The 25045-nt window shown below is 40.0% G+C and overlaps 1 protein-coding gene across 7 annotated transcripts; it reads right to left on the bottom strand.

Moving 5' to 3' along the window:
* Positions 1 to 376: 376 nt before the first annotated feature.
* Positions 377 to 21001, bottom strand: LOC122987345 (polycomb protein SCMH1). 7 transcript variants are annotated; one of them, XM_044359175.1, is made up of 17 exons: positions 20869 to 21001; positions 20128 to 20269; positions 18221 to 18292; positions 17876 to 17953; positions 17531 to 17601; positions 16834 to 17068; positions 16338 to 16426; positions 15779 to 16037; positions 10338 to 10582; positions 9609 to 9800; positions 6559 to 6685; positions 6180 to 6380; positions 5652 to 5822; positions 3141 to 3266; positions 2178 to 2309; positions 1458 to 1585; positions 377 to 1261 (listed from the first exon to the last, which is right to left on the bottom strand). In XM_044359175.1, the coding sequence occupies exons 3-17, from the start codon at positions 18243 to 18245 to the stop codon at positions 1142 to 1144; spliced, it is 2199 nt and encodes a 732-aa protein (XP_044215110.1). In that variant the 5' UTR covers positions 18246 to 18292; positions 20128 to 20269; positions 20869 to 21001; the 3' UTR covers positions 377 to 1141. The 7 variants fall into 7 exon arrangements, with proteins under 7 accessions (XP_044215110.1, XP_044215113.1, XP_044215112.1 ...); XM_044359178.1 differs by having other exon boundaries at positions 15794 to 16037; positions 20869 to 21000; XM_044359177.1 differs by having other exon boundaries at positions 15794 to 16040; positions 20869 to 21000.
* Positions 21002 to 25045: the final 4044 nt, after the last annotated feature.

Genomic DNA, 25045 nt, shown 5'->3' on the forward strand with positions numbered 1-25045 from the left:
GCTGTGCTTCCCTCTGTTGGTGAACGTCTGTCACTGGAAACACACTCTGAATGGAACCACATGTAGTCTTTAAAATAAAAATTTGAATCTGTATTGATAATGTAAGTAATATGCACATTTTAAACCCAGTATAATTTAAAAAAGATACACCTTTTACAGCTTCAAAATGTCAAGATTGTTAAATGTACATTTGTATGTGGTATATAATCAGTCTTTAAATGAAAAGGTCAGGCAAATTAGAGAGAGAAAATATGATCCTCATTCAAATAAGTGAAGAAATCAATTGGTGTAGTAACACAGGAGAGTTTAAACATGATGGAATCACAAATTCTAACATTGCAGAACAAAAAACAGAAAAAAAAATAAAACAAAACAGTTGAATTATTATATATTTATTGAACAATGTTAAGTATGATAGGGCTCTCCATGTAGGAACTCTAATAATATAGTATAAAAAATTAAAAAAGTACAAATAACAAAGACAAGACAAGTCATTGTAAACAACATTCAGAATAAGAGAAAAGAAACAGATTTCCTCATGGCAGTATCCTCCGAATAAATGTTTTGTTGTCCTTTCATAAAACATGTTTTTTCCCCATAATCAATATTGTTGTAGTTGCAAAACCATGCCTCAAACAGAGACGTTAATTAGACACATTCCCAACTATTGGGATGAATGTAGTGATTTCCTTTCTTCCTTTATGGTTTTCTTTCTTTTAGCATATCCGACACAAACCGTTTAAAAAGGCAAAAATACGAGTCCATATATTCATGAAGTACAAAATATGAAATGTACAGAATAAATGTAACATAATAAAAGAAGGCCAAAAAAGCCTTTTACAGTTGGCCACATATGACTCTTCAAGTTATACTGAAATGCAAAACAGATGACGGACAAGTGGGTGATCCTACGTATCCCATGCTGCCTTAGGGCTGGATTGTGCTACACAAAATAAACATTCCTCATTGGATGAGGTCAGGAGAGGGGTATGTAATACCAGATATGGTGGTTTGATGGAAGTTGCTACATGTAATGGTCAGTATATGTCCGATATGCAGTGCATTATATACTGATCCTACAACAGGGAGGCGGGGTTGGAGTTTAGTCCTTTGGAAGGTTGTGGCTGGTCAGCTGACCTCCTCAGGCCCGTTTGAGCTTGTCGATGTGAAAGGTGAGCTTGAGGGCGGGGCCGAGCTTCAAGCCCATGTATTTCATCATCATGTCGCTACGCAGCAAGAGGAGTGCTTTCCCGTCAATCTCCTGTAAGAGAGGACACGGAGATTGGACCGAGTGTGCAAAAGTAGTAGATGTACTAAATAAAAGCTGATGTTTAGCAGTGAAATATAAAGGACAGTCTATTTGCAAAAAGTATATATCAATTTCAGAGAAGAATATTTTAATATTTTATTATAAGCCAGAATTCTCTTTATCATTATCATTATGAGGGTATACATACATGTTTTCTGAAAAGGTCAGCATGTGGTGCCAGCACTGGGTCGATGTCTCTGATATACTGCATGACATCCTCTACTGTCCACAGGTTGGGGTCTTGACCACTGGGCCTGGGGCTCTCCCGAAAACTGCCTGAAGGGGAGCACAAGCACATACATTCATAACGACATTCAGGTCATTCATCAAGTATTTCATTCACCTAAACTGTTAATGTTACTGCAGTTTTCCCCAAGAATCAAGCACTATCCTACACTTTACCTTGCTATCCCAAAATACCATTAATAAAATTACTTGATTCAATTACAAAACTCAAAGCTTTCCTTTCCTTTGTGTCTGAGCCAATCTTTAGTCTTTCAAATTCAATTACAACTGTCAGTCAGTGCCGTCGTCTTCAGAAACGACAGAGCTTTAAAACCTGCTTTATCCTCTCTAACAGAGCAACTAACCCTGCTTCAAAAAATCCAATTGCCTGGCTTTCAAAAAGTACTTTCATCCTGTAAAGTTGAAATTATTTTGGAAGAACAGAATTTTCCTATCTACATTTATTTATTTACCATTTCAAAGATATGCCACAAACAACTACAAACTACAGTAAATCAGCAAACCTTATGTGCAGTAAATTTAATAGGCTTCTTCTGGTGTTATAAGCAACACAACACAATTAAATTGTGGTGCAAACTTCTTAGACAAAACTAGTGTTTCCTGTATAAGTGTTTCTTCCTACCTGTAGAGTTGGTATGATGCAGCAGCTTGGAGGGAGACCTCAGGCCGGGTGTTTGGCCCGTACAGTTTGGGGAGAGAGGGCTCTTCTTTAAGTGCTCTGATGCAGCAACGCTGTTCTCCATGAAGGACTCTCCTGAGGACAACAGAGACAGCTGGCTAAGCAGTGAGATAAATAAATACATAGATAGAGATACTTAACAATTCCTAAAGTGGCCACCAGCCCCAAAAAATCCATCATATTAAATATATTTAAAATGCTGAATGTAAAGAAGCATTACAAAATGAATGCAAGTGGCTGGCTTATTCTCATGACACATTTCACAGTGTAAGACTTATGACTAGTATGACAGAAGGCCAGTTTAAGGGGGATATTACCCTTTTATATAAATCTCTTATTCTCCAATAATTTAATTATAGTCTAAGGAAATTGAAAGAAGACTAAATGATTAACCTCCTGCACCAGAACTTAATACCACTTGCTCCTGAGCCAAGAGCTTCTTCTGTTTTACTACCTCTTTTTATAAGATTATATTAACTTTACTACTACTACTACCGAACTTTACTGGACAACTCAGAGCGGTCTGTTATCAGAATTAAATGTCTTACATAAAATACGGTGCAGTATTAGAGTGGAGCGCCACTGACTATATAAATAAATACTATGTACATGAGTGGAAGGCTTGTTTAATCAGTGAAATTCTTTCATTTAAGTGTATTTTCAACCCTTTTTTTTTTTACTCACAAACAAAAGGACAAAAAATAATACATTATTATATCAGGCCAAGGCATTTTACAAAATACATTTACATATATTGTTTCTTCTGAACACTATCAACATTCAAAGTATTATTATTATTATTATTATTATTATGAATTTTCTTCAGCTCTGTTTAAATATAAACAAGCAGAAAATATTACAATTTATGGAGGTACAGGGATATGAACAACAACAAAGTTAATGTACCATCAGTGGAGTGCCGGGGGATTTTGGCCAGTTTCTGAGGCAGGGGACTGTTGTAGGACTCCTGGAGGAACCGCTTAGTGCCTCGGCCCGGGCCTGTCGTCAGGTTATCTCCAAAACTTCTTCTATCTAAAAGCAGTACAGAGGGAGGAAATAATGAGAGCTCATATAGGTAGAGGCTAAACAGACCTATGGATCACTGGGTAAAACATATCTAGAGCTTTTGGTCTAAGATGCTGAATGGGAACAAAAAAAAACAAAAACAGCAATGTAGGGCAGAGAGAGATAAATATAGTAAAGTATTTTGATTAGTGGAAAAAAAACCTGTCAAGCTATGTAATTTTTTAAAAACACAATTTGGTTTGTGTCAGTGAACTCAATTTCAAGTGTCATGTTTTCGCTGTAATCATTAATTAATTCTTGAACTTTAGGAATCTCCAACAACACTGGCAACAACACACTCTCTCAGCCACCCTCCATTGTAATAGCACAATAATGATCCGCACAATCACATTAGAAGGTTTTGACTTGCCAACAATAGGAGGTGATCTACGACATTCACAACAAACAATCAGCCTGGCAATGAACAGTTTGACATATTTCTCGCAGTGTTTCTTCCTCCACCCAGATAAAGCATCTTGTTGTCAGTACACTATTAAGTGGCTGTACAGCCGGTAATTAATTCATTTATGCCTTATTTATCTTGTTCCCAAGAACTCTAATCTCTATCCTCAGAAACTGACATTTCCCAAAGTAAAACAAGTAAACATAGTGTACATATACTCAAGAGAGGAACACAGTGTACCTCCCTTGAGCACTTACAAAACTTGTTTTAGGAGTCTACTGCCAACATCTCTGTGAGTAAGACATCAGGCCTGTCACAATAATTACATTATCGACATTATTGTAAGATATGGACATGACCCTCATTCATTTTTACTGACATCAACATTGCCCGTTCTGTTTACGCGTGTTTGTTTGCATAAGAATGTCACCAGGTGTGTAGGGAGGGTGCGGTCGAGAGAGAGAGAGAGAGAGTGGGTGTGTGACGGTGAGGCTGACGCTGGCAACCGCAGCAGCAGCAGACATATCAGTATAGCTGTGAACGTTGCAGTGCAGTGTGTGTACAGTTTAAGGTATTTGTCAGTGAATAAATGCTACAACTCCTCATGACCCATGATTAAAATGAAGGGGGTTAACCCCGAAGTTAGCGACAATGGGTAAACCTAACTTGACCAATCTCACTTAAGGTGAACCGACCTTTAAGGTGGACCAGGTATTCTCATTTTAGTGACAATCTCAGACATTTTGCTACTATGGTGGTTGTAAATTTGCTCTTGTTTTCCTTTTTTAAGACAAACAGAGCAGGACTTGATGTGTGTATATGAACTATTTAACTCATAAAATCCATTTTTTGTAACATCACGCCCCAACAAATAAAAAAAGCCTGCAGACATTTCTAGAAACCCTAAAATTCTTCACTCCCACTAGTGAACACATGCTGGGGGAGTGTATGTAGGCTGCAGGTATGGTGTAAATGAATAAGGTGAAGCTAGAGGTCCTGGCACCTCCTAAATAAGTAAGTATGGTATTCAAACTGGTGTTACCATGTTAACTGCAACTGTGGCATAAAATGGTCTTATAATGACAATAAAATTGTTTATCACAGTTATTTCTGGGACAATATATAAAAGAACACAACTAAAGAAACCAATACTGGTGTTACACACACAATCTAACTGCTATATAGAGTCTATTATTGGTTTTCAGCTTAATAAATATTTCTAAACATGCCTCATTATCACAAGTTACAACTGACATATCCAGCAGTCAGACTGATTTCTAATAATGAGGACAGAAGCTCACCCTTCTCGTTACAAATGCTCACAAACATGGGCAAAAATTCCAGATTTAGATTTGATAGGAACTGAGAATGGAGCTTTGATTGAATACCTTTTTGATGAATATATTTCTAAAGCATTGAATAGGAGGAGAAAAAAAAACATATGATAGATAAATTCCTCATACTCTATTCTACATGTATTGCAGACTATTGGTTTATGAACTGGAATAAAAAATAATTATACACAGCGTTTGGCACTAATGGATGCATATGTAGATTTTGTTTTGTTTGGATTTGTGTGTTGTGTCTTGTGCTTATGGGGCTGTGTTTGTATATTTGTTGTATTTCCATTGTGGGATATCTTTTGAATCATCGTTTGTGGGAGGATTATGTTTATGTTTGGATGATTGTCGATGTACTGTGCTGTTAGATAATGGTGGGTTAACATGCAGCAATGTTTGGTTTGTCGTTAGTTAATATATCTGAATGATTCCATGAGGGGTGGGTCATGTAAATGACCAGATACAAAAAAAAAAAAACCTATTCATTCATTGTTGTAAATGAAAAACAGTATTTACATACACCAGACACACAGTATCAGAGCCTCCTGAATATTATCAGGATGTAGTTGTGCGCACCTGAACCCACTCTGTGATAACAACAGCACTGACCTGTAGTGTATGTGTGACTGTCGTAGTGCAGGCCTCCTCTGGCAACAGGCTGGCTGCCAAACAGAGGATCGCAGTGAAGGTTGTGGCAGAGTTTTTCCAGGAAGCGGAGGACGTAAGTGACACTGCTGACTGTGGGCAGGGTTAAGGTGTGATGTTGCTGGTCAAAGTAAGCTGGACAAGAAAAAGGGGGCGAAAGGCCAGACGATCAAATGCTGCTCAATGAAGTGTACACAGTCTTTTGTTTTAAAATGAATAAAAGCACAATGTCCGATTGTGTTGTTTGGACCTCACATTTCATGTCACATTTATAACATAATTTACACTCAGTGCTCCATGTGCAGTAGTGTTTTGTTGCTATTTTCACAACAGCTCTACTGCTCTTACGAAAGATAATTGAACAAAGATGTGAAAATGCCACAACAAACAAGTAAAATACAACTAAACTGCTAAAAATACTCTTTCATGAAGACTTTCAAAATGCTACAGAGACAGAAAACACATTCCCTTTCAAATGAATGTAATCCCCACCTGAAATGACTTCACCGCCTTGGCCAGACTTGAGGCAGGAGAAGACTGTGGCCTGGTTGTGGGCAGAGTCAACACACGCCTGGACGCACTGCTGAAGGACCGAAGAGGCCCGGCCTGGCCCAAAGTGATCTGGGAGCTGCTGGATTCGCCGCTGGTCCAAATGGGGCCCTACCTTGCCGTACTTGTTTAGGTACACACAAACTAAGAGACAAACAGAAGAGTCAATGATTATTGTTATATGACTTATTTAATACTTAAATCTAATAAAAAAAAATGCTGATTTTACACCTTGTTTCCATGTATTAACAGGGGTGGAAAATCTCTCTGCACCACAGTGTCAATAATATTCATAATATCCAGGCCTGTGGACGTCACGTACCTGTGGGAGCCTGTAGTGCAGAGTTGGGGATGGTGGCGTTGTCCAGAGGCACAGTGCTGGTGTCAGGCTCTGGGGTGCTGCTGGTGGGAGACGTGGGGACTGGATTAGGTACCACGCGTGGTTTTCTCTGGATACAAACACATACGTAGAGACATTTGTAGCATTTGTATCTTAACTGTTTCATTACCGTCAGTACCTTTGATGAAAACAGTTAATACAAATGTTGCTCCTTTGTTGCACATAGTCATCATTTTTATATTTGAGCCCACAAAACAAAGGAACTTCCTGTAAATGTAATAAGGTGTAACACGGAGAAAACAAAACAAAGATCAAAGGTGAAAATTCATAACTAAGTATCTCTCTTCAATACATTATTGGGGCCTGATGAGTGGTTTTGAGCTGCCAACATTTGTTGTGGACAACCACTGTGTTTTTGTAAAAGTAGATGCCTTTGAAATGGAAAACAAGCTCCATCTGACTCACATTCAGAGCACCAACAAACAGCGTGACATTCATTTATGAATTTTAACCCCAAACATATTCAGACCTGGAATCATTATTTTCATTTTTAGGGCAAGGCCACTTTGGCCTTTGATAAATACAAATTTATTGGGGCATCGCAACCAAAATGTAGGGCTCAAGGCCAAAACCACTGGTGCAATAACATAAGTGATAATTACATTGTATGAAGACAAAACAGTATACAATCAACGAAAAACAGTACTGAGTTTATTTAACACTGAATTTTTGACTTTTCTGCAAAATGCTGTCTGATTGATTCTTTTTAAAAATGTGAGCAATTCATTATATTGATTGTTATTGTTATATTTTAATGATAAAATAAAGTCTATAAATAGTAGGGATGCGTGATATGGGATTTTTGCTGATATCCGATATGCCAATATTTCCAACTCATTGTGGCTGATTGCCGATACTGATATATGCACATATGTTTTACAGCTGGCTGAGGAGACTATTATGCATGCAAGCATTGATTAAACTATGATCAAGAAAGACAATATATGAAGGAAGACTTAGGAAGACTTTAATGAACCTGCCAAGTGGGTGGAGCAGTAGAATTTTCTTTGAGTTTATTAGACAGACAGGATTAATGTGTAGGATTTAATCTCTGGTCCACACTCCGGAGCAGAAGGTGGCGGTAATGCACCTAAAACGCTGGTTGCCAACCGCCGTTACAAACCAAAAAGAAGAAGTCCCCCCCAAAAAGAGCGGTACATCCTGTCAGCCAAGGTGTTTCCTATTTTTGCAGCTGATCACAGCAGCTCCTCCGCAGACTATTTTACCCTGACGGTCCTGGCGCTGCCCGTCAGACCCGCTGCTTCTTCCCACTTTAACCTGAATAACGAACCGGGACTCGGTGCTCTGGTTGGATCCACACGGAGAGCTGGGGCTAACGTTAGCTGAGGGGCTAGCAGAGCATTAGCCACAGCATGACCGGAGGGAAGCAGAGCCAGCTAGCCTCTGCTAGAAGAAGCAGCTGGTCTGACGGGCAGCTGAGTGAAATAGAGCTTGTGGAGGAAGCACCGGGACCGTCAGGGTGAAACAGTCGGTGGAGGGAAGCACAGTCAGGCGGCGGAGGAGAAGGCAACATATCGACCTCTCATAATCGGCAGAAAATGTTCATTTCAGGCTGATGCTGATATTTCATTTTAGAGCTTATATCGGCCGATACCAATGACGTGCTGGTAATATCGTGCATCCCTAATAAATAGGCTAAAGGTGATCAAAATTAATCTGAGCAAGTTTCAACACCCGTGCGACTATTAGCATTTGAGTCTGAGATCATAGGAGCAGTCACAAAAATTACTTTTTTACACGTTACACATTAAACACACTGATGAGAAACTTCTCAAGGGGAGACTACGATGATAACTGTGAGTCATGTAACAGCTGACAGACTCTCCTGATCTGTATTAACTGAGAGGTGGCTGACTGCTTACAGAGAAATGGGTGTGTGTGTGTGTGTGTGTGTGTGTTAACATTGCATCACACTGAAAAAGTTGCAACCTGTCAGATCTCAGAGCAAGTTATATACTCTATGTACATTCATAGTTAGTTAACACTATGCAGCAATATCCTGGTTAGGGATGTCAACAGTTAAGCACCAAGAATATTTTTGACCGGTTACGCATGTCGGTCAATGTGTAAAACAGACTCCTACACGGAGCGTTACATTACGGGTTGTTTGTAGCCTTAATGTTGCTAGGCTAGCCAGTGTCTTAAAGTCTGTTTATACTGAGTGTGTCAGAGTCAGTCAGCACTAAAAGTGTTTCGTTAGTCCAGTTTAACCTGCAGGAGTTTCTGAATGCTCGTGTAACATGTTTTTCTGCCACGGAGGGAATAAATTCATGACGAGTGAAAACGAGTCCAAAGCGTCTCTACTGCAGAAATGGAATATGTCAAGCTGCCAAATACCACTGTCACAGATGATGAGGAGCTCAAAAAGATAAACAGGCAGTCTTATAAACGTTAACAGCTGGAGAAAATAATTTTGACTGCTTCCAAGAGTGTGTGAAACTTTAAAAACACAACCTGTATTAATATTTACACTGTACAGTGTTTAGCTGTTTGTGCAGTAATTGTTAGTTAACGTTAGCTAGCGGGTTAACTGTTAATGTTTACGTTACACATATATTTGTGGGAGTGGGAGATATCTCACGCTACTGTTGATGTCCAGTTTGATGACGGAAACACTGGGAAACATTGAGTCTGTTTATTTGCTGCATCGCATGAAGTTTTAAATGAGAAAATGCGCAACTTTCTTTTAAGGCCACAACGGCCAGTTCAAAACAGGGCAAGCCAAACTCGCCGTGTGGGTAGTTAATTTTAGAAGGGGCATTAAGGCCACACTCTGCGGTATCCATGGCACTGGACGTTTGGCTGTGGTATAATTCCTGCCCTGCATATTACACATGATGAAACAAAGGACCCTTTTCAATTTGACAGTAATTTGAAATATACTAGCCGTCACGTTTACTCAGGTGCTGTCTAGTCTAACTGGTAAGGAAAATGACAACAAAGACAGTTACCTTGCTGCCAGGCTTGGGCCCTCTTTTCTTTGGGATCTTGATAGGTTCTGCCTGAGTCTGGGCCTGCTGCAGAGCTATCCTCTGTGCCCAGTTGGCAGGCAGTCTGCCTCTGGGTCTCCCTGGGCCTGTCACTGGCCGTCCTGGGCCAGCTATGGCTTCTTCCAGCCAGCCAGTTCTCTTTGCCCAGCCCAACTGCAAACAAAGAGCAAAGGAGACAGAGTCAAGTAGAGCTAACTCCTCATGCTGTGAGACTCTACAGTGGTAATGCTCCCTCCAGCAGAAAACAAAGTGTGACATATGGTGAAAAATGTTTCCATGCAACCAAGGCTGTCATTGTGAAACAACTTGAGCACTGTTGTTCATCAGAGGTGACCAAAAAGAAACAACAAGGGATTGTTTTGAGACATAGCCTACAGGTTTTGCTCGTATAGTTTTGAGATATCCGCCTCAGAGATTTTGACCACCACCTCAGTACAAAGGAGGAGAATAAAATTTAAGTGAAGACTGCAAATCAATCAGTGTGCTCCAGTATTTTCCCTAATCTGTAATGCATTAAAAACAGCACTAAAAAGAGTCCCTCTAGGAACGACATCACTGTTACTCTGTATAATCCACAGATCTCACTGCTAACAGAAGTAGTCTTAATAAAACTGAAGACATACATGGCTTGACACAATTAGATATCTCTGAGGGTCTGACCCTGGTATCTGTAAGCTACATCAGGCCTACCTTACTGCCAGGCTTGGGCCCACGCTTCTTGGGGATCTTGATGGGCTCCAGGGCTTTGCCTGGCTGGATGCTCTGTGGTCCCAACGCTGATCCCTTCTGACTCCAGGGCCCCGTCACCTTGGTTTTCCTGCGGCCTGGCTTACGTCCTCTCTGAACCGGAGGTCTGCCCACCGTGGGGGCAGGGTGCATGGCTGGGCTCTCCACACTACCGTCTGTCAATGCCCCAAGGCTCTTAGGCAACACTACTGCACGGGCAAAGACAAGGCAGACAAGAAAGAAAAGTTGAGTGAAAAGCAGTAGGATAACAGCAAAAAAAGAGCAAATTGAGTTTCACCATTTAGTCACATTCATTATTTGTGTAATGAATTTGTATTGCATCAGTCAAATACAGCAGAATGAGTGAGTGCCCAACTCCTTGCTCCTCCCTTTGTGCTGTTAACTGTGATGTCCTCGTCTGACTCCAGCTGCAGCCAACCAAGAAGCAAGTTGTGTTAAACACACATGCATCACGGACTCTCATTGTATGTGGCTTATCAGGTATTACCATTACCTCACCTCTTCTATAAAAACATTCCTCAAATGCTAACTAAGAAGTTATCTACCACCTCCTTTCTGCAATATGTAGCATCAAACTTTAAAAAAATAAAAACATCTTTCAGTTTGTTAAGGGCAGAACTAAATTCTGACTGTTCATATCACAAGAGCTCACGCTTCTCACAGCAGCACAACAGCAGAGAAGGTCAAACATTCTCAGCAGTAAAACAGTTTTCCTTCCTCGGTAATAACCCTGAGGACACAACACTACTTCTCTTAGACTGTCTTGTGCTTCACACTGAGAGAGCAAACAGGTAGAGAGAGGTTACATCTAGAAGTGCACGCACCAATTCGCTTCACAAGACTGCTCACATCTGTCCTTTGCTTCACTTTTAGGTTTTGTGGGCACCATCAACAACATTGCATTTACTTCCATTCTACTGGTGTGGCGGTAGAAATCTCAAAAGATGGATATCTCAGAATCTGAGCGAATAAAACCAAAACTATCTGCGTAACCAAATAACACTAGAGGAAAGTGAGAAAATATGCTTTTTCATAACTTTGGTCAACTGTCTCTTTAACTATCCAGGTTTGGCTGATCAGCCTTTTACTGGAATGTTTGTGGTTTACACTTAACATTGCATTGTCTGTAAAATCATGTGTAACTAAAAGCACTTAATAATGCAGTGAGTAAAATACATGAATCCTGCTTTGAAGATGAGATTTTGATTATTTTTTTTCTTCTCAGTTAAATGAACATCATAATTATGGTGGGTATATGGTTGGCAAGCAACAACATATGAAAATATTGTATCATAAAGTCTGACAATCATGCATTTATCTTGATTAACTGCATAAACTGTGATCCATACCGACGAACAAAAGACGAAGATGAAGTAAAGGAAAAGCAAGGGCTGAAACATATCAGACAAGAGGAGAGGGAAGAAAACTCAGCTGTTTTAAAAGAAGGGACAGAGGTAATCAAAGAGAATTTTCTCTAGGTCTGACTTCCAAGTCCCTGTTGGCTAGAATAAAAAGAACACCTTAAAAGCCTAACAAACCCTAATAAAGAAGCTAGCTGCTGACAGCGGTGAGGACATTCTTTAAATTAATCTCTTAAACTTCCACCAATGAACACACACTATGCCTTTTTTGATGGGAAGCATTTCAGAAATCACATGAGGGAACACGCACATGGTAAAATCATTATGAGGGTGTATATTAAATAGATAAAAGCAAACCCAATGAGCCATGTGTTTTATATAAGCCAACACAGCTGGAAAAACTTCAACACAAAAAAAAAAAAAAAAAAAAACCACAGTTAAAGAATCACAGTATAGCCAAGATAGCTGGCTTCATATGCACCTGCAAGCCTACACACACACACACACACACACACACACACAAACAAACTGAAATACACTGGTATTCATCCTGGATCAACACACGACAGATTTATGAGAGGAGCGGCCACATTCATTAACACAGGTCTTGGCCCGTAGGGCTGTATTTATTAAACACACTTTCACACGGGCACACCAATCAATGCAAAGCTCAGTCTGCAGGCTACTGGTACTTTTTTTTTATAGGGGAGCTACTATGAGGCTAAGAAGAAAAACAAGACACCAGATTGATCCTCACAGATATAATGATTCCGAGATAATATGTTTAAAAGGTTTAAAGAGCTCTTGGTTACGTTGTTCATTGATCAGCAACAACCCTTGTAAATACATCCAAACAGTCGTGTAACAAGCAAACTCCTGTTTTTTTTTTTCTCCCTCTCCCCTGAGTGCACTGAGTTCATCGAGTTCACAAAGCCACCACTGCCGGCTTCATATTACAGGAAGATAACTTCTAAAGACCTTTTAATCTATCACACCGAATGCATTTCTGTAATTTCATTCATCTTAACTTACCTCTCTCTTGCCCAAAGAAAGTCAAAAAGTGACTGGTTGTCTGTGCAGCTGTCCTCAGATTCACCCTCTCCTCCTGCCCTGTCCTCCTCTCCCACTCTTCCTTTGCGTTGCTCCTCCTTTCTTTCTTTTTCCTCCCTTCTCTTCTTCTCTCCTCCCACCATCTGCCGACAATGTAAACAGTCCAACTTTCCCAGCATATGTCTTTCTTTTCTCTTCGTTTCTGCCCCCTCTCTTAACTCAATTCTCAGATGTGTCTAATCAGAACCTCAGTCTGCCAGGGTGCCAACAAGAGGCCTGTGGAGGGGCATCCAGGCTCGTTTCAACCACGTCATGGCCCCTCCACTCTGCCAACTGGGTAAGTGCCAGGCCTTCATAAAAACACTAGCAGGCTACAAAGACATGTCCTGCCTCCCCATTTCCCTCCTTCCTTTTCCACTCCTTCACACACTGTGGATTCTAGATGAGTATACATGACCTTGTGGCTGATAACCCTCATATTTCCCTTCTTTAACACTTTAACGCTACGAACTGAGCTGGATGTTACTGGATAACGGAGGTCGAAAGAACATGTTCAACTGCTGTTCATTTGAAACTATCAGGGATTTAAAAATAGCAAACTTGTGCGGATGACTTGATCAACTGTTACTAAAGATGCCTTCAGGCAGACGGAGTTCACCATCACACTGCAAAACCACAACGCACAAGTTCAACTCATACACGCCCCGGAGACAGTAAACAGTAAAACTCCAGATAGAGATATATTGATGAAATGTTGATGAAACAGGCTCATTATTGTGGTGAAAAAGTTACTTTTCTGCAACGGTTCTTAGATGTAAAAAGCAGAACTGGAAAAAAAAAAAAAACATACCACAAAAAAATTCAGTTACTGCAGTCTTTTAGCAGAAAAGTACTGGGTGCACAAGAGGAAAAACAGGTCAACTTGTTATGCACTGGAGTTGCTATGCAATAGGCTGAGCAAATACAATGGGTGGACACAATAAAAACATCTTTACAGCATAATACAATCCAATGCATGGGTCTGTGCATTTGAAGCTTATAATTTTGGCATAAGTTTGTTTTTTGTTCAGAATTGTGTTAAATCAACTGTATGTGTATAACTTATTACATTTTCTGTGTACTGTGTATTCATAAAGTACTCAGACCCCTTCACTATTTTCACATTTTGTTATGTTTGCAGCCTTATGCTAAAATCATTTAAATTCATTTGTCCCTTCTTCAATCTACACTCAATACCCCATAATGACAAAAACTGGATTTTAGATTTTTTTGCAAATTTATTAAGAAGGAAAAACTGAAATATCACATTAATGTAAGTATTCAGACCCTTTACTCAGTACTTAGTTGAAGCACCTTTGGCAGCGATTACAGCCTCAAGTCTTTGCAAGCTTTGCACACCTGGATTTTGGGGATTTTCTGCCGCTCTTCTCTGCAGATCCTCTCAAGCTCTGTCAGGTTGGATGGGGATTGTCGGTGGACAGCTATTTTCAGGTCTCTCCAGAGACTGTTCGATTGGGTACAAGTCACAGAGTTGTCCATAAGCCACTCCTGCATTGTCTTGGCTGTGTGCTTAGGGTCATTGACCTGTTGGATTGTGAACCTTTGGCCGATTCTAAGGTCCTGAGTGCCTGAGAGCTCTGGACCAGGTATTCATTAAGAATATTTCTGTACTTTTCTCCATTCAACTTTCCTTCAACCCTGACCAGTAACTGCCACTGAAAAACACCCCCACAGCATGATGCTGCCACCAGCATGCTTCATTGTTGGGATGGTATTGGGAAGGTGATGAGCAGCGCCTGGTTTCTTCCAGACATGACGCTTCAAATTGAGGCCAAACAGTTACATCTTGGTTTCAGAGAATCTTGTTTCTCACAGTCTGAGAGTCCTTTATATACTTTTTTGCAAACTCCAAGCAGGCTTTCCTGTGTCTTTCACTGAGGAGAAGCTTCTGTCTGCCATAAAGCCCAGACAGAAGCTCTCGGTGGAGTGTTGCAGTAATGGTTGTCTGATATGCATCGTCAGCTGTGAGACCTCATTTAAACAGGTGTGTGCCTTTCCAAATCATGTCCGATCAATTGAATTTGACACAGGTGGATTCCAATCAAGGTACAGAAACATCTCAAAGATGATCAAGAGAAATGGAGGGTACCTGAACTAAATTTCAAGTGTCATATCAAAAGGACCTGAATACTTGTCAACGTGATATTTCAGTTTTTCCTTTTTAATAAATTTGCAAAAATTTCTAAAATTCTGTTTTCACTTTGTCATTATGGTGCATTAACTGCAGATTGATGAAGGAAGAAAATAAATGATTTTGGCTGCAACAAAACAAAATTTGAAAAAAGTGAAGGAATCTGAATACTTTCTGAATGCACTGTAAATTATTAAACATATATATGTGTCCACCCTCTGTGTAGTAAATATATTATTTAAAAAGCAATGTAATGTTCCTCTACCAATGGTGGTTAAAGTCACCCAAATTCCAAAAAGCATTTTCTCATTTCCCTCTCCTGGTATCTGGCCATGCAGATGCATTTAGTTTTATATGCTGAGGTTTTGAGATATCATATCTGAGATTTCTGCCTTCATGCCAAAACAGTAGAGGTCAAGAGAATTTAGTTTGTGGTGCTCATGGTGTTGACATTGTATAATTAAAAAAAATGAAATAAATCAACATTTTGTCTTTCCAGAGACAATATACAGAACAGTGTGTTCACTTGGACACTGTTTTTTGAAAGAGAAGTGGCTGTTTAATTTTTTCATGTAGTTTTTTTGTTGTGACCACCAAAAACAAAATTTTCCTCCACTGTACTGACAAAGAGACAGAAATCTCATATATGATAAAATATAACCAAAATGATCTGCAAGGTCAGTACCACTAGGAGTACGAAAGAAAATATATGTTTTTTTCTCATTTGGGTGAACAGACACTGAAAAAAAAATAAAAAATAAACAGCAAAACTTCCCACCCACTGTTTAGGTTCAGACCTTTGGTACCAGGCGGCTGCAGGTTGTCTCCGGTGAGGGAGCACCAGCCAACTGGGAAGATGTCACGTGAGTCATAGCGGCAGTAATAGTCAAAGGCTCCTCGCCAGCCATCAAAGGTGACCAGCACCTCGACTCCACGCAGCGCACCCACTGTGGCCGGGCAGATAAAGTGGGGATTTTTACGGTCCACCGCTTCTAGCTTCATGCCCACCTGGAAGGAGTTCTGCTCTGGGGCTGGAGGCTCCTGCTGGGAAACATGGAGAGAAAACAAAGGGGGTCAGGTATGGAAGTTGGCATGTGTTAATATTTGTGCATACATATGTACAGGGGGAGTTCAGTAAATCCAACCAAATGCTGGTGAATTTTTGCTTGCTGATTTAGCTGATTCTTACAACAACAATTAATCAATTAGTGGGACTCTAAAAGACACCAGTGAAACATCAAATGTTCCTGGTGAATTCTAATATAAATTATGAATTAGCGAATAAGCAACCAGTTTTTAGAGTGTGCACGTGTGTTGAGCTTGTGAGCCTTGTACAGGTACCTTGTGAAATATGCGGGATGGTGCCATCTCAGCTCCATTAAGTGTTTTCAAAAGGAACATGGGCCAAGAGGACGCATTGAGACGGAAGCCTGAGAGAGAGGACAACTGTTGTTGTAACTACACACTACAGCTTAAACATCTACGGATTATGTGATGAGATGACAAAAACTATCAACAATACTTTGTGGTAACAGTCTAAATAGGCAGAAAGAGTGCTTGTGTCTTTTCCCATTGGTAGTCGATTCTGAAATAACCTGTGTATAAGACTTTCTAAACTGTATTGGAAAGTTAAATATGGGGATTAACATGACACTCTGTACAGTCAGTCACTGACACCTAGTGGACAAAATGAAAACCCCTAAAAAGTAAAAATGAGAAAAGGTAATGTGAGGTCTGTGGAAAACCGTTAACAATCCTTTTTTGTTCCATGAAAGCAAGACAACTGACAATGTGAACGTGAACTAAAAAAAAACTCATGTCATTTGTGTGTCTTTACCGAGTGGTGGCTGCAGCATGCCTCCATTTTTCTCACAGTTGCCGATAGGCTGGATCTCTGAGGAGTCCACCAGGCGCCAGAAGTCGTTCTTGTTGTCGGACCCATCTAAGCGCAGGCGCAGCCGTGAGCCTGTCAGGCCCACCACTGTAGCGATGCAGGTGGACGTGGTGTTTCGCGGGTCCTGAGCCTCCAGCTTCATGCCTGCCTTGAACTCATTTACTGGAGGTGTGAGGCTCTGCAGAAAAAAAGTGTTGGTGGGAGAGTGGCACAATCACAGGTGAAATTCTTATCAATAGGCTTAACCCCTGGGACACACTGGATGCGTGAGCAGCACGTGTGTGTCGCGGAACCTCTTGTTTTTCATTTCGGCGCCCCTGTTAACAGGTTAGAGCAGCCACACTGCCCGCGTGACACGCACGTCTCACGCGAGGCTGCTGCGTCACTTCATCTAGAGATTCGAGGTCTTGCCTGTTTTCTCCGCGTGACGCACGTGGTTCTCAGCAGAAATAGACAGGGAAAATGAGAAAGATGGGGCTACCAGTGGCAGAAGTGCCACAGCAGACACGCTTCCAGTGTGGACACTGCAAGCATGAGAGGCGCAGCAGTTCAGCGACACACACGCGCTGCTCACGTGTCCCAGGCGTAATGTTGACAGTTAAGACTGGACATTCTGCAGGAATACAACAATCTTGCTCACCTGTCTGAAGCAAGAAGCAGGTGCAGCGTTGGCACCCGTCTCTTTCAGGTATTTCTCCCAACTGAAATGCCCTGTAAAAAAATATCCATTTCATATTAAAATAGTGTTTTTCAAGTTGTGAAAAGTTTGATGAATGTCATAATCAGCTTCCAGACAATGTTTCGTGAGCCAAAAACAAAAGACAACAAAAAGAGACATGAGGCTTAAAATCCATTATCAACATTTGTGGCAAACTTCACCTTGATGATTAATGAAACAATACTGAAGCAAACCCTTTGGCACTGTTACCCTTTGGAATTGCACAAAACTTGCTTCATATTTCACTGGCTGCTGTGGGTTATTTACCTTGGTACTGTGAGGGCACCCGGGAGGGTCGTCCACTCCGGGCATGCTTGATCCTTCTGGCATCTTTCCACTCGATAGCTAGAGGAGCCAGAAAAGACGAAATAAGCTCTCATCTGCAGGTGGTTTTCTCATCAGTCAATACCTTGCAATTCTTGCCTCATTCACTGCTCCAAACATTGCCCAGGATTACACGACTATTATAAGATAATATACCAATCTGCCTAAATAGGAAAAATATGTCATACTTCTAGCTTAACCTGCAAGCTACTGTGAATACTTGTCTGTTAATACAAATATTTGGTAAAATATTGTTATCATACTGTGAATTAAATAATCCTTTGTTACCTTTCTGTGGCACAGGCTTCCTCATGCTCCAACAATACTGACCAAGCTCACGACACAACAGTGGCCTCCACTCTAAAGACGAAGGAAAATACAAAATACAAAAAAGTAGCTTTGTTACAGCTGTGTGAACCGTCCAACCATGTGAGAAAAAGAGGAATTTGGTGATGCTTGTTTATCGTTGCTGTGACGACTGAATTGAAAATATTAATCCATCTTTTTCCTGTCACTTTGTTTTCGATTCAAACTTTTCAAGATCACCAAATACGGCAGACTGAATTTAATTTAGCCTAATTAATATCTGTATTTCACGTGAGCCCTAAAAACAAGGCGTCTTGGGTTTGAGGGTTATTTAACGCAGTGTAAACATTATATAACTTAACAGTCAGTGAGAAAATCAAGAGTTTAAGGGATTCTATGAGCTCAAATAACTGATCAAACATAATAAAACTCAGGGTGGCTACCATATGTTTGTACAACCGTGTTTCAAAGTGAAACCGGAGTGCTGACTTTATTAGCTTTGTTGATTACTGACCTTCTCTCCAGACAGAGGGTCATCATGCAAACTAGAGCTGCACCTAACAATTATTTTCATTACTGATTAATCTGCTGATTATTGTCTAGACTTAATGATTGATCGGTTTGTCTATAAAACGTCAAAAAAATAGTGAAAAACACCTGCTAGCATTTCGCAAGGTGATTTCTTAAAATGTTTTGTCCAATTAACACTCCAAAATCCAAAGAAATTCAGTTTACTATCATGAACAACACAGAAAAGCTTCAAATCATCACACTTGAGAGGCCGCAGCCAGCTAATATTTAGTATTTTCTGCTTAAAAATAACTAAAGATATTAGTTGATTATCAAATAATGGATTCATTAACTAATTGTTGCGGCTCTGATCCAAATACATCACCAAGTTGAAGACCTAAATACATAAAAGTTCTTTGTTGAATTGACTCTATATGCAGACGGTTATTTAGATAAATGCTGTGGACAAAATAGAAAACTCGAACAACACCTCTCAGCATGAAGCAATATAATTCAACAGCACCACAAGCTACAGTTTCCAATTAACCATCAATTTCTCTCTTCGACAATTTCAACAAGCCCAACACTATAATCTTCACGAAGGTAGAATTTATTGCAGGGTTGTTTTATTAAGTTTGCTTCAGTTTTAGCTGGAGGTACTTTTATCAGTTTTGCTAAGGGCAGAAAGCGATCATCATTATTCCACATGACTTTTCACATTCGCACAAGGAGTCAATGCAAAGTTATGTAACTGGAGAGGCGACACCAAACAAACACTTGATCACCGCATAACCACATAAGCAATTAAACTTAATAGCCTCTTGGTTGAAGAAAACAGTGTTTTCCATAATGTAAAATTTACTCTGCTGAATGCTTAAAAATGTTTTCAATTAATGGACAGAGGTTTAGAGTAAGGCAACATGTTTTGAGCCTCGGTGACCCCTGTAACCCAAAGCATGGGCTCCACAACATTAGCAGCCAGACACAACACACAGGTCATCAGGTCAAACTGATATAAACAAGTACTTAAAGTGTTTTTTTTCCCTCCAGTCAGCAGGTACCCACAGACTTAGTGGCATTTATAGGTCATAATCCCCTAAATAACCCTAAATTTGGATGCAATACAGCAACAGAGGACATCTACTAAATAGACACTCAAACATGCAATAGATTTAATTTGGGGAAGTGCACAGGAGTTAGTACTGACACGCAATATCCAGCAACTCTATCTGCCAAATATTTGAATTTGCCGAGAAAAACATACCAGATTTATTATGACAACAGTTGGGTAGAAAAAGCGTTAAAACTATAACGGTGACAATGGACCCAGTTTGTAATTTGAACAGATTGCTGTTATGCTGTGATATAAACACACCTACCTTAATACTTCATAACCGTTTAGCAGCGTTTCTCCCCTCCGGATGATTTCCTTTTCAATAGAAGTGCGCCTTTTTCTTCCGCCAAGGGGGATGGCGTCCAAATTAAAGCGACCCCGCTCCCTGTTTTTCCCAGTCTGAGAAACTGACAGGAGGACTGGCGTTATTAACAGAGCCCAGCAGGTACACCTTCCTCCTGTTGCAAACCCGCTAACTGTTGAAAACTCAAACGTCCAGCTACTAACACTTGTCTGACATCTACAGGAGTCGCTTTGTTTGCATTCAGTCTTACATTATCAAAAAATATTGAGAGCTCCATTCAAAACACAAAGCCAAAACATGGGACCCCCCCCCACCCCTTCCCCGTGTGCCAGATACTCCTTTACCTGACAGCAGCGTTTACAATGTTATTCAGGAGTTAACACTATATTAGCGGTAAACTCCACGGTATAGATCCGGGAAAGAAATCGCTGAATGAAAAGCAAACACGCACGCAGCCGCTCAGGAACCACATCCAGCATGCATGCTATATGCTACGCACGGCTACACAGAGACATGCCCACCGCTCGGGATGCTATCTTAGCATGCTAGGTGGCTCGCTAGCTCGTTGACCTGATTATAAATATTAGCATTAGCAAAACGGGAGCATACCAGCACACTGAAGCTAGCTAGTGATAATGTGGGCTCGGCGATGGAGCCGTGGCCTAAAAGGAGACGTTGCTCGGTGTATCCGAGGATGTTTACCTTGCTTTGTAACGTGTATGTTTGTTTCTGATGTGGGATTTAGCGCTTGTCCGCCATTTTTTTCTCTACACGATGAGGAGGGGGTGTTTTGCTAACATTTCTTGTAGGGCAGTCAGTCAGCCGGGCGGGCAAGCTGGGGGATGAGGGAAAAGAGGGAAACGACGACCCTTGGTGGCCAAAAGTCAATTTAGCAGTATGGTAAACCAAAAAAAACCTAATATCCTGATTATCTATTATATGTTATATTTTACACTGCCAAATATACCAAAACATCTACTGTACTTATTATATTCCTTTTAATATACAGTACATCAAACTTTGTGCAATAGCATGTAACTACAGCAGGCAGTATGCTGCACATAGACTCACCAAGCACTTTATTAGAAACACCTGTGCAATGCAATCTAATGCAATCCAATACAACAGCTCTGCCATAAATTCTTCTTTTATACATTTTCAGTTTGTGTTCAAATTGTCAGAAAGGTGATGATTCCACATTATGTTTATTATTGAGGTCATAGAGGGTGGTGGCGGTGTACTGGAGTGCATTATATTGAAAAGTGTTCTTAATATTTTGCTCCTCTCATGTATGTCAATGGAAATGGAAAAAAATATTAGGAACATGTGTCCCTCCTGTCCATTTGTTGTTGGCACTGTGTTATAATTACAATGAGAGCTACTGGAAACCAGAATCCAATTCCTTGTATGCTCAAACATGGACAACAAAGCTGATTCTGACTGTAATAGGATCAGCGGATTTCAGTGATGAGTTTATAGAGATATAATTTTGGAATCCTGAGAGATGTCCCGTATGTGCTTTGTGCTTTTGAGGGTATATTCATTGTAAAATTGCAATCTGGATTTTATCATTTTAATCACAGATAGATTCCAATGTATAAGACATGAAAATATAGATGTGAAAAACAAGTCTGTGGAAATAAAGTGACATAAATTCAGGTCATAAAAATTTTTAAGGAAAGTTAAAGCACTTTTTTAGAGCATAATAAAGCACATTTACAAAAAAGTACATAACATCTAATAACATACAGTGGCTCTATTTCAAAAAATGTATTACATACAATAAAAATTAATTTACAGACATCTAACATACACTGCTGCTGATTTGCTTGTAAAAATGCTGAAGATTACATTTTCAGTTCTATAACTCTTAAGCAAATATTTTATCACACTGTATTAATAACCATGATCATTAATTTATTGCAAGAATATGGACAGACAAATAAAAATGGAAATACTAATTATTGTATTAAATGTTATTGTAGCATTACAGCAGTACAGAGCAACGCTCTAGTTTAATTTAACTGTGCTCTAGTTTTGGGTGTTTGACTAAAAATGTGGGGTATTAGCCTTGAGCATAATATGAATAAAATTTGATTATCAGTGCACACAAAGCTTAACTTATTTACCACTATTTGTCCCAGTAAAGATTATTTTAACATTATCAACAGAAATGTGGAAAAATCAGAATGTACTACAAATAGGGAAATTTAATATTTCAAACATAACATAAATCACACTCCTACATTGAAACCTTAGCAAAATAACTGAAATACAGTGTGCCTGCAGTAGTGTAATAAATCTGGCCCAGTACAGTATCTCAAAAGGTATTCTAGCTAAATTGTGTGGGTGTGAAAATTAGAAATATGGGGCCATTTGGTAATGCCATGCCAATTAGGTCTGGATAGCAACTGTAACTATGTGATTTGGAGAAACACCCAGCAGTTCAATTGTGTGTAATGGTCACCTGGCAGCACTGCTAATGCCCATTTCAGCCTACGCTGGGCAGGCCATGGCCCAGTGGCCTCCTGCACCCCAGGCAATTATGTTTGGTTTCACACGGTGAAAAGGGTTAATTGGCATCGCCCACGAACCTGATTGGACCTGTTTCACGCCTGTCGGCCCTCATCGCATCAAAGAAAGCCCCAGTCCACCAGGCACCATTATTAGGACACACACAAATACACCCCTCATGGACACGTACAGACTCTACAAAGACTCTGTTCTTAAATCTAATGTTGTCATGATTGTACATATGTGGAGGAATACACTCACATCCTACACATGCCCCGTGAACACACATGCAAACACACAAAACACACAGGCACACAGAAGTACACAAGATGCACTATCTACACATATAAACTAACACAATCTTATGGAAATATTGTACCACAGCTAAGTATTCACCATCTGTATGCAGAGACATAAGTGTATTCACCCTTGCATGCACACAAGCTTTATGCAAATCACTTTATGGATGATCCTAAGTAATATCACTAGGGGTCAGTGTTGTTTTATACAAAGCAGGACAAGATAATTCTGCCACTCTTGTTCTTCCCCATATTCATTTCATCGAGATGTATCCCTGCTTTCCTCTGAGGAAAGCAGCAGAGTGCCGCTTATTATTCACCTTTGCTGCTCACTATCATTTAAAAACTCTAACTTTTATTCAATTCTAATGATGAGTACGGCCTTTTCTCTTTTTAAATCTTTTTTTTTTCTTTCATTAGGTAAATTTTTGGGGGTCTGTTTCCTTTTTTTTAAAAAATATTTGAGAACTGATCGTTCTCTGGTTTCTCCCTCTGTGTGACTGTAATTATAGCCAAACCAAGTGTCGTGCAGTGAAGCCGTGCCTACTGTATATTGTGTGCCTGTCTGTCAGGGTCTCCATGTGGTTCTAGTTCTTTATTAATAAGGCTTCAACCACCGAGCTGCCAGCAGTCTATGAAAGTCCATCAGCCATTATACAAGCCAGTTTGACTGGCAAATAATAACACTGACAATGTGTCCCATCCAACAGTCCCCTCTCATATAAATTGCACTTTTCCAAGGTTCAACAAATTGGACACACATTCCACATCACTAGGAATACTGTTATTCTGAGAGTCTTGCGTAACTGTTTTTGTGAAAGAAAACTCTTGAGTGAGAGTCTTCAACAATATTCACCAAAATGGAATAAAAATATCATTATAAACATACAGAAAAACACTTTTAAAAAGTAAATATTAAAAAAAAGGGTAAAGATTAGGAAATTATAAGGCGAGATATACAGTATGTGACTATGTTGCCACACGATAAAGACAAGCTTTTGATAAAGGTATTACAGAGGTGACAAGCTAGATAAGCATTCTCATTTTTCATATATTGAGGGTTGAAAGACACTGAAAATACCTGGCAAAAAGCTTATTCTACACACTCAAAACACACGCAAACCGTTTATACAAACTGCAGTTTGATTTGCAGACACAAATGCCTTTGATAGCTGTCATCTGAAGAAATTTCAGAGGTAATTTTCTCTTATCTTGTTAGCATGGATCCACAGCCACATATACAAAGAACCTGTAAATGTATGACGATTTTGAGACAGACCTATTGTGTCAATGCAAATGTAAATTCTCATATTAATGTTTGCTCTTTTCTTTTGGCAACAATATCAGTTTTGGGTTTGTTTGGAGTGTCTTACTTGCTCTTTTCATTTTATCGCACTAATTGAATTTGGCTCTCTTAGCTGGCAATGTGTTTTTGGATTTCCAAACATGTTGCTGTAGGTGTCCACTAGCCAATGGCATGGCTCCATCACCGTGGTCTGTTTCTGCACATACAGACAGTACAGCAAGGATCTTTTCCCACTGCGCCTCCTTGTCACTTTCAGCACTCTGGCACGCTCCAGCAAAGTCACCCCTCTCACACATACACAAATATCCAGACACACACAGTAAACAGACACACACACACACACACATATGCATGCATGCGCAAGCACACATACGTGCACATGTACACACAGTGAGAGTCAGATTGTGTGTGTTCCTTCCCGACTGTGCCTCAGAGGACTCTGAGCTTGTTCCACACACGGGGAAATGCACACACACACACACACACACACACACACATACACACATAGAGAGAGTCCTGATACACACTTCCCATCTCTGCTGGCATCCTGGGAGGGACATGCGAGAGAGAGAAAGAGCATATGTTGGATAGACATTTGTTGAGGGGGGATATTTCTCTTTGGATGTTGTCTTACAAGCTCTGATGGCATGGCGCAGAAAGAAGGCATTTTTTCGTCCAATTTATTAATCCTTTTAGGCAATGTTCTCTGTTCAGAAATGCAAATTGAATCAATCTGAGGCTGACTTTAAGACTTTTCAAG

Source organism: Thunnus albacares, chromosome 8 (assembly GCF_914725855.1).
Source record: "Thunnus albacares chromosome 8, fThuAlb1.1, whole genome shotgun sequence".
Classification (NCBI taxonomy): Eukaryota; Metazoa; Chordata; class Actinopteri; order Scombriformes; family Scombridae; genus Thunnus; species Thunnus albacares.

Excerpts from the sequence above, each read along its gene's own strand:
- LOC122987345 (XM_044359174.1), bottom strand. The coding sequence starts at position 18,245 with ATGAGGAAGCCTGTGCCACAGAAAG. Across the intron at positions 17,602-17,875 it reads GGTGCCCTCACAGTACCAAG|GGCATTTCAGTTGGGAGAAA; the intron begins GTAAATAACCCA and ends ATTTTTTTACAG. Across the intron at positions 6,381-6,558 it reads TGCACTACAGGCTCCCACAG|TTTGTGTGTACCTAAACAAG; the intron begins GTACGTGACGTC and ends TTTGTCTCTTAG.